Here is a 10,688-nt window from a genome sequence, read left to right on the forward strand (position 1 = left end):
GAAGTCCAGGGCTATAGCCCCAAACCTTCCAGGCAGCTTGGTAATGTGGTCATTCCCTAAATGTGTGTATAGTACGCTTGGCCCCTGCATGTTAGGAATTAGGAACAGCTATAAAGTAGAATCCAGGGCAGTGGTAAAAAGTGAGTGCTGAGTAAACTCATACAGGAAATAAATGTAAATTCCTTTCATTCTTCAGAGTTCATCCCTGACTTCATATCCATTTTACTTGTAGTTTGTGAGGATTAGTCAGCATGGATGTCAAGAGCTAAGTAGTTTTTGTCTGTGTGTTACGCTAGTATGGGTTTACTTTCGTTTGCGTCTTACTTAATAAACATTTGTAAAACAAGCATTGCATTCCAGGTTCTACATATCTTTTTCCCTTCTTTGTAAAATAGTTCGAGTTCGGAGAAAATCAAGGCGGCGATCACAGTGGGGTAAAGGAATTATTAAGAAAAGGAAAGTCAATAATTTAAAAAAAGATGAAGAGGACACCAAATTTGCTGACTATGAGAATCATATGGAGGACAGGAAATTGCTAGAAAATGGAGAGTTTGAGGTAAGCACTGACTGCCATGAAGAAAATGGAGAAGAGACTGGAGACTTATCTATGACCAATGATGAATCATCGTGTGACATCATGGACATGGACCAGGGGCGGAGGCTTAACAACGGAGCGGGCACAAAAGAGAACTTTGCATCTACTGAAGAGGAAAGTTCAAATGAGTCTCTACTGGTCAACAGCAGCAGTTCTCTAAATCCAGAACAGACATCTAGGAAAGAGTCTTTCCTTAAAGGAAGCTGTCTAAACGGTGAGGCCTCCACTGACAGTTTTGAAGGAATACCACTTCTGGAGTGTCAGAATGGCAAAGCTGAAGTAGTTTCTTTCTGTGGTAGTGGAGACAAATGTAGTTCTGAACAAAAGAATCTTCTGGAGGACCAGTCAAAAGAAAAACCAGAAGCTTCAAATGAAAATCACGGAGATGATGCTGAGAAACTAGAGGCAGTGGAATGTAGCAATAATGAGAAGTTCGAACCTGGCCCTGATGTGGAGGTTAAAGATGCAGAACTGGATAAAGAAGGTAGAGCTAATGTTTGAAAATTTTTCCTGAAGGTTTTAACTGCAGAGTTAATTAAGTGCATATTTTATCTGGTCCCCAGTAGCAATAGTTGATAAATAATTATACCCCTTTGAGAATCTGTTGCACTTTTCACCCCTTTGCCTAGAAAAGTGTACACATACGTAATAAATTTTGGTGAATGTTTCAGAGGGTTTGTGGTCCAGAATGCATTGCTTACCTGGCTGCTTCCTCTTCTGCTTCCCACCTGATTGTCATCCCTGTCCTAATGGATTTATGACTAAAAGCTGAGTAGATCCACAAGTGTTAGGAAGATGGATTTCTAACAGAAGGATTATTGGGGTGGGGTGGGGGTGGGTGAGAAGACTTGGATACTGTAGCAGTATGGCATAGTAAAGTTATATAAACCCACATTAAATTACCACTCGTGTTCATTATAATCATGTGACTCTGAGCTAGTTGCTTATATTCTCCAACCCTGTGTCTTTTATCTTCTAAATTAAACTTCAGAGTGGTGCCACTGCAGGGATTATATAAGTCATGTATATTAATCGCCTCTCCTGGTAGTGTACTAAGGTATATTCATGCCAGGCAGTCACTGTTAGTTGAATCTGAGGGATGTTTAGTCTAGGAGACTCTATCTATACGATCAGTGGCGGAAGAAAGCAGCAGAATCCTCACTGTCAAAGTTACTTTATTCTCGCAGAGTCAGAGCACTCTGCCCACTCCTGACTTGCTTTGGATATATGATTCTTCTAAGAAGCAGCAGAAAGGGGGCGTTGAGGGTTTCTGGCCCCACTTTGTTGTTTATCGTTATTCTTTAGCCCATAGTGAGATGGGGTGATTTAGAGATCTACTCTGCTCAGTGTACTGAATTTCCTTCCCGAATAAGCACTCTTCTTATACCAGGTTATCTTGAAATTGTATCATGCTCTCTAAATTGTGCGGAGTATATAGTGTTAGCCTGGGATTTGGGCTATGTGAGAAAGGTTTTTTAATGCCAGTTTTTTGAGCCCTCCAGTAGAATGAGAGAGTAGGATGGTATTCAAAGTCTTAGAATTCTTTTAATGGATAAAGAGAGAGGTACGGTTCTTGAATGCTGCCTGTTGAGAATTTTTCTTTTTCTCCAATATTTAATAATAGAAAGCAATTTTAAGAGCATTATTTATCCTGGGCTATCATATAGACAGAACTTAAAAAAATGTGTTGAAGCTAGAGTTAAGTAATGAATGGGACAGAGTGGGAAAAAGGGAGAGATTCCTGTTATGAGGCAGAATGGATGGGGAGGAGAAGTTCTTTTTAATGCTAGTTCACTATGAGATTTTAGTAAGCTCGCAGAAAAGGTTTAAATGAATATTATGTTCAGCTGGTGATCTAAAAGCTTTAAAGATATTTGTTGTGTAAACGCTTTACCTGAAGCTTTCATTTGTAACTGTCAGGGCAATGTAACCTCGTGTAGTGGTTCCTAATTCAGGTTTTTGGGCCTCTAGAAGTCCATGGATGTAATAGTGAGGATCCGTATGGTCTTAACAAAACTCCTAGCATATATTAATTGAACTGTAAATAAAGGCTTTCACTCTAAAGGCTTTCTGAAATATAAAATTTCTCTGGGTATATGTTTTTGAAGGCAACATTTTGGTTCATTTGTTATTTATCTATATAGCAGGCATTGAGGAAGAGGAATTGTTTAAAGACTTGCGACTAAGAGAACTAATGCAGGAGGGAGGAGGAAGGGTCTCCTTAGTGGCCCTGAGCGTGGGCCAGGTCCTGTATAAAGTTCTGAAGCAGTCCAGGTTTGTCCTTGTGTTGCTCCTGCCTCGGCCTCCTCTAAGAGTGCTCCTGCTTAGGGAGCGTAAGGCTTGATGGTTTACCTGCCCTCCCTACCCATCAGGGTGCCTGACGCTGTCAAGTTACACTCAGCGACCTCACAGTTTCTGCTTTTTCAGTGTGGCTGGTCTCAGCAAGATGTTGGGAGGAAAGTAATTAGATTATACTAATTCACTCTAAGGTAGGAGGATAGGACACTAGACCTTTTGCATTTTTAATCGGTTTATATTTTTAAGAGAAAATTTTGTGTAACACAGGCAGTATAACAGAGAAAAGAAAGACGTTTCAGGCAATGTTGAAGCAAATGTTTTGCATTGGGAGGCAGATATGAGGCAGGTTGGCCTCACTTTGTGTTAGTATCTGCTTTTCTAGGGTGCTTCCTTTCTTCTAGTTCTGAGAGCTCCGAATTTTAAAATGGTTATCATACAGAGAATGAAGACAGTTTATAAGTTACTGCTTAGAGCTGAAGATTACTCGTATCTTCCTTTTAGGGGATATGTTTGTTAAGATGATATTCTGGTATGACTTGGCTTTCATAGTTGTGGTCTAGTTCTCTTTAATCTGGGTTGCTTAGTCTTACATCCCTCAAAAAAATCATTTATTATTTAAAGAATTACGCGCTTATTCCAAAAGGATTTGTGGTGGGTAAAAGAATGTATAATTGTTTGTCTGATTTTTCTTAACTTTTATTTGCTGCAGTGCTTTTTTTTTTCCCAATTGTAGGTGCTTCTAAAGTAAAGAAATATCGTAAGTTAATTTTAGAGCAGGCAAAAACAACAAGCCTGGAACTGGTTCCAGAAGAGACATCTGAGCCTGTGCCACCTCTTATAGTTGATCATGAGAGATTGAAGGTAAGCTTAGCTCTTCCCAGGCAGTTTTAAATGAATGGAAATAAAGCTAGATTTGATAATCTTTTGCTTTAACCTAGGAATATAGGTACTTCAGGGCTTCTAATGAAAAAGAGTTGTGTGTGTTTTGAGGGGTTTAGAAATATGAGAATGTTCTTGGTAATAAATTAAGCCCTGGAATCTTCTAAACTCAGGTGTCACTATTACACCATAGCATGTGGTGTCTGTTGCCTAGCATTTGAGTGGAACCATTTCAGTTTGAACAATGAAATCAAATTTCATTTTATTCTTTTTTCTTTTAATTTTTCTTAGAAATTGCTTGATTTGTTGGTAGATAAAAGCAACAATCTGGCAGTTGATCAACTTGAGAGATTATATTCTCTTCTTAGTCAGTGCATCTACCGTCACCGTAAAGATTATGACAAATCACAGCTTGTAGAGGTGAGTGCTTATTACTTCATCTGTGGAATAAACAAATATGTGCTTTTACTTGTCCCAAAGAAAAGAGGAAAAAAAAAAGTTATTTTAGTCTAAATCTTTCACCAAGTAACTGAAGAGTGGTTTGAAGATTTAAGATTAGAAGAATCATTAAGAGTTACAAAAATATACTCTTGGTACCATTTTGTCTCAGAACAGAAGTAATCTGGGATTCTTTGTTTATCAAAACACAGAGATTCATGGTTGGCAAATACACAGATTAGCATTCACAGTTCTCCCCTCCCTTACTTATCACTGACTTGACCGATTAAGCATATATCACTTTGGCCTATTGAATGTGAGCATGGCCTCACAGTCCATGTTTCCACTGCTCCCGAGGTGGCCACTACTGGTTAAAAGGAGTTGGCGTGGGCCATGAGACTTACTGGCCACCCTATTATGATTGGAAGAGAACTTAAAAGTCATCTCATTTAATCAAATCTAGTCCTGTGAAATAACCACATGAAGGAGTTGTTGTCCTTGTGCTTAGACACTTTAGAGGTGAACCGTTCACTTTCTGGACAACTCTGGGCCATAAGAAAGTTTTTATAAATACAAGCTTATATCTCTATTCATATAATTTACATGATTAAGTCACAATTATTTTTGCGGTCATCTGAGCAAATAAAATGAATAAGACAAAAGTCTCTGCTCTCAAGAAGTATTTCTAGTATGTTAAAGATTTCTGTATAGAGGATGTGATTATTTTGCATGTGTAATAAAGAATATAAGCATACCTTGCTTTATTGCACTGTGCAGATATTGCGTTCTTTGCAAATTGAAGGTTTGTGGCAACATCGCCATTTTCCAGCATAATTTGCTCACTTTGTGCTTCTGTGTTAATAACATTTTGGTAATTCTTGCAATATTTCAAGCATTTTCATTATTGTACTTGTTATGGTGATCTGTGATTAGTGATCATTTTTTAAAAAAAATTTATTTATTTATTTATTTATTTACTTATTTATGGCTGTGTTGGTTCTTTGTTGCTGCATGCGGGCTTTCTGTAGTTGCGGTGAGCGGGGGCTACTCTTCGTTGCAGTGTGCGGGCTTCTCATTGCGGTGGCTTCTCTTGTTGCAGGGCACGGGCTCTAGGCGCGCGGGCTTCAGTAGTTGTGGCCCGCGGGCTCTAGAGCGCAGGCTCAGTAGTTGTGGCGCATGGGCTTAGTTGCTCTGCGACATGTGGGATCTTCCCGGACCAGGGCTTGAACCCATGTCCCCTGCATTGGCAGGTGGATTCTTAACCACTGTGCCACCAGGGAAGTCCCTGTGATTAGTGATCTTTGATGTTATTGCAAAAAGATTATGACTCGCTGAAGGCCCAGACGATGGTTAGCATTTTTTTAAGAAAATTTTTAAAGCATTTAAAAAATTAAGGTGTGTACATTGTTCTTTAGACATAATGCCATTACACAGTATAGTGCAAACATAACTCTTATATGCACCGGGAAACTAAATAATTCGTATGATTTACTTTATTTGCTTTCGTCTGGAACGTAACATCTCCATGGTATGCCTGTATTGGACTTGAATCAATGCAAGAGAGCATTTAAAAGTTACTTTGTAATCTCATTTTTATGAGTCACATTTTTATGAATCTATTCTGACCTTATACAATATATAGAAATAACAGAAATAAAAACATCACCCATATCCCACCATCTAGAGGAAACTAATCAGCATTATTAATCTTTTAGAATATCTTCCATCCTTTAAAAATGTCTAGATGTACATTATGTGTATAAAAGTGTGAATATATATTTAAAAATTGGGATAGTATTGGATATTGTATTTTATAACAGAACTTTTCTCCTACTCAGTAACATGATGAAACATTTAGCAGAAGTAATTTTGATTGGTCATTTATAAGAACTTTTTGATCAGATAATAATCTGTTAGTATGGCCTGTTAGTTCTGTAGAGAGGTAGGATATAATTTCTTTGGAGGTGTTTAAAGATGGAAGGGAAAACCAAATGTCTTAGATGTATTTGACATTTGCCCATCTGAATGTAATGTGTGGGGTAGAGTTCTTTACTTTTTAAAAATTCTAGAACTTCTTTGTTCACGTGCTTGACATTTGATTAGCGTGAATGGATTGAATACTCTTCAGCAGTTGAAACACCTTGCAGTATGGGTCTTGGAACCCTGTAATCTAGGGGTCTCATTTAGGAGAGAAGGAATCTATAGCAGAATCACCAGTGAGTGGCATTCCTGGCATTGATGGCATCGACTCTTTCTGGCTTTTTTTTTTTTTTTTTTTTTTAAATTTCAGCTCTGATTGAAGTGAGTAGCACTGGGAGCAGGGTACGTTCTACTTTGGGTACAAGTTTTATTATACTGAATACATTCATTGTGCTTTGGGAGTCAGTCGAATATAATGAGTCAGGAAGGGTGCAGGCTCTGGAGTGAGGCTGCCTGTATTCAAATCCTGACTGCTGTTTTTAGCTGGCAGATTACTTATACATGTAAATTTCTTAGTACAGTATCTGGCACAATAAGTACTCATTGTTGCTAGCATCATCCTCATTAGCCTAAATGTAAAGTAGGAGGCATGTGGATGTGTCTAGGGCAGATAGGCTTACACAGTAGCTATGGTACTGTAATCAGGAATATATTTAAAGCTTAACTTTGTATCTAAAATTCTTTATCTAGAAAGTTAATTTGAAGTGAATTTTTCTGTAATGCTTTTGTCTTTCCTTTAATAGATAACGTGTACTTTTTTCCCCCCTTATAGGAGATGGAAAGAACAGTTCATATGTTTGAGACATTCCTATGAACCTTTCAAGAAGAGTGTTTTATCCTCTCCCATCTGCTCCTGCCAGAGCAGTCTTCTGAGCCATTCAATTTCAAATTGCACCAATTATGTGCAGAGCCTTGGTGTAAAGTGCTCTCTCACTCATTCTTTCTCTCTGTTGAATTTGGTGCTATTGTCTCAGGTACCTGAAACCAACCAGCCTACAAGAACCAAACAGAACTTCAGAAACATGTTGTATTTTCCACAAATAAAAAATACAACCCCACAGATTGGAGATTTTGGTGCTACAGAAACTGCTCTCACTTCTGCTTCTCTTTTTGTGCACTCTCTTTTGGAGACCTCTCTTAGGGAGCAGACCAGCAAACACGAGGAAACTGGATGGGGCAGTTCTAAGTGTGTTGAATTGTTTAAACAGTGGGCAACCTTTCCCCCCCCACCCCCCTTTTATCATATTTGTTTTTATTTTTTCTTCTGGGTAACGGACTGAAGCCTGTTTTAAAGTTGGCTATGGTATATTCTGGTGGGAAACTGAAGAAACTGGATAAAATTAGATTAGGCTCTTTAGAACTGCCTTTAACGTGCCTTTTTATTCGAGAAAGATAAGGCTAAACACAAGGATGGGCTTACTTGTAGCAAATGGATTAGAATGTTTTCTTCGGTCACAACCCTGAAAATAAGTTTTGATACTCTGTATCATTAAGAGGCAACCAGTGTTGTGGTATAAAATGCCTATCTTGTTTTCAAAACTCGATCAAGACAGTGGTTAAGCCACATAATATACTAAAATGGTAAGTTTTCCTGTATGGTCCGTTTCTGTTTAAGAAACATAATAAAACAACAACAACAAAAAATTCACAGTCCATCAAAAAACACACACCCTTTTTGGTATGGATGACAATGATGGTCAGAAAATAGAGTGACACTCTATTTTCTTCTGTCAATGGCAGTTTAATAGTTATTCATGTTTGAGTTCCCCGAGAAGAACGATTTTCATGTATAATAAATTGTTACAGTTTTGGTTTAAAGCCCGGACTTGCCAAATGGACAGAAAAGAGAGGAATTTGTCAGAAGCTCCATAAAATTCATTTTCTATATGCATAGTTGCAAGTGAGCTCTGGTATGGTCCTTGAATAACAGTATTAATGTTTAAATCCCTTATCATAAGCTTACCTTCACAACTATTCGTTTTGATTGGAACCTGTTTTGGATCTTGTTAAGCGATTTCTGTGACTTGTACTTATCTAAAATTACTTATGGGTTACTAGTTTTACAAAAACTTTCTACAAATTCAGAGACACAGTCTAGGCAGTTGCAAAGAGGCAAAGGGAGTGCAGTGACATTTTTTATCAGATGATTTTTAAACAAAAAAGTAGAAAATTTTGACAAGTTTTCTTGATATCTTCATTCATTATAGCTGTTAGCTGCAGGTGTGTCTTTACAATATATGCAACACATGTAGTTTGGGTTTCAATTAGAGCAAACGGTCTTGGACTACTGCAGAGATAATGAGCTACCTCAGCTTTTTGTATTTTAGTTACCAACAGTGTCTACAGAGTTCTGTATTCACTTTGCCACCGTTTACATGCTGAAGCTAAGGTACTTGTCTCCTCGTCTCTGGCTTTGTAGGGTGCTGGATGCCAGCGCAGAAAGCACACTTTGGCCAAGGCTACTGCAGTAATCTGAAGTGCTTCTTTGCATTTACATTAACATTTTATGCCTTCTAATTCTAGTTTAATTTTTAAATAATGCCACTTGTTTTCTTTATACCTAGGAAGTTTTCAAAATATTCAGTTAGTCATATATAATTCAAGATACTACCCATGTAGGCACACTGTATTTTAAGGTGGGCAAGTGCGATTAACGATGAACCAATTTTAAAGGGGAGGTTATTTGAAACCTCTAATTTGATTATTGGGAGGATTTTCATGCTTACTTTAGTAATTTATTACCATCATACCAGTTCAAGCTATTTTACAGTCTAATACCTTAGCATTTTGTATTTTGATGGAAATTGTTACAGAATTTAAAGATTTGATGAAATAAGATGTAGCAGATTTTTTGTAGCAAGTTTCTGGTAAAAGGGTTTTTTGCAAGTCTCAGGTTCTTGCTGCACTATTTTTCTTTAAATATTTATTCCAGTTACTCTAATTCAGAAGCATTCTGTTCAAGTAACAGCAGCACTTGTGAATAGAAAAAAAAAATGCACATGTTCTTAGTAGTTTACTAAATTTGTACAAGTTAATTAAGATTTTAGCCATCAGTGAGTTTGACAAGGGAAATTTATTTCTGTTTAGCATTAAAATGCTTCCAAAAGATCAAGTTTTTTAATTTTAACCTTGATATAGATGGAGAAATAGGAGGCAACCTCAGTATGATAGGAACTGCCACTTTGAACAGTTTAGGTCTTAAAGAGAAAGCCAATCTAATGCCAAGGGGAGAAAAATGAGGTGAAATTGTACCAACTCCTCTGGCCCCTTCCCCCCCCCCCCCCCCACTATACCAGTTTTTCTTATTTTACAGATATCTGGTGGTTCTATAGTTTAAAGCAGCTTGTGAAATTATCCAAGTGGACTCAATTTTGTTTACCTTTCTGTAAGTTGTTAATTTTTGCCGTATAGCATTGGCAAAAATATGTACAAATTGACCTCTGTTCTTATTTCCTATTGTGAGCATTATAAATGATACGCTCCTGTGTAGAACCTTGCTCTCAGATCACTAAAATATGTATCACGGCACAGCCCAACAATAATTAATGCTCAGCTGTGGGGACCATAGGAGCCTTTTGAAGATGATGGAACCGCACTAGGGTTGAAACTGATGGCTGTGGAGTTAATTGTGTTTTTGAGCTTGAATCTCACCTGTGATTTTTTTTTTTTAATGTCCTTTCATGACTTGATTTTTCTCATATGCCAATAAATGTATTTGTAGGTTTACTGGATTTTATTTTTAGGGAGTGGGGTGGTAATATCTTCCCATTTTTTGATTAAGTTGGTTCAGCTATGGTGCTATTCAGTAGGTATCTTCAGTGTCAGGTCCCGTAGCTGAATGCCATTGTTATTATAATTATTATTTGTAATCACATTGTAAGCTTGAATTTGGACTTGTACCTACATCTTTTGTATTTTGTACATTTGGTTATTTAGACTTTGGGAGTCCTCTTTGGTTTCAGTCATGTATGTCTACTTTGCAGATTAAGTACACTTCATCAACTATGGTCTGTTTTGGGTTTGTAGTTTAATTTAGAATTGTGTTAAGTTGGTATTTTGCATTTGACTTCATTTTACATTAGTTTGAAATAAATTATTTAATTTTTGAATTCTGGAATTTTGAACATTTACTGTAATTTGTAATATAACTGCTGTGAAATACTTGAATAAAGATGACAAGAAAAACATGTCTTTCTTTAGCTTAATTATGATTACTGTTGGCTGCAAGTGCAATGCTACTTTTCTAGCTGAACTCATTATTTTGTAGCTAGGACGTATTGATGTTTATTAATTAAGCATGCCAAAAATCTTGTTATATGATTCTTTTAAATTTTAGTAGCCCTCAGTATTTTTTATCTAAAAGTTTTTCTGTTGAGAAAGTGTGGTTTTAACTTCAATTGAAGATTGTCTAAAAGTCGTTGTGTAGCAGCAAATGGATTACTTCTGAAATTTGTTTTTCTCATTGGAAGACTATGCTACAATAGACGATCAGGTAGTA

General features: G+C 37.1%; 1 protein-coding gene across 3 annotated transcripts in view; it reads left to right on the forward strand.

Annotated features, from left to right (window-relative positions):
• ATAD2B (ATPase family AAA domain containing 2B) overlaps positions 1–10,377 on the forward strand; it is a 150,914-nt gene extending 140,537 nt beyond the window's left edge. For all 3 annotated transcript variants that reach the window (XM_019943168.2, XM_019943169.2, XM_073791563.1), the window contains 4 exons: positions 396–1,079; positions 3,627–3,754; positions 4,064–4,192; positions 6,963–10,377. In XM_019943168.2, the coding sequence (XP_019798727.1) occupies positions 396–1,079; positions 3,627–3,754; positions 4,064–4,192; positions 6,963–7,004 (983 nt within the window). In that variant the 3' untranslated portion in view covers positions 7,005–10,377. The remainder of the gene's footprint in view (positions 1–395; positions 1,080–3,626; positions 3,755–4,063; positions 4,193–6,962) is intronic.
• The last annotated feature ends 311 nt before the right edge of the window (positions 10,378–10,688 follow it).

The sequence above is a fragment of the Tursiops truncatus genome, chromosome 14, assembly GCF_011762595.2.
Source record: "Tursiops truncatus isolate mTurTru1 chromosome 14, mTurTru1.mat.Y, whole genome shotgun sequence".
Classification (NCBI taxonomy): domain Eukaryota; kingdom Metazoa; phylum Chordata; class Mammalia; order Artiodactyla; family Delphinidae; genus Tursiops; species Tursiops truncatus.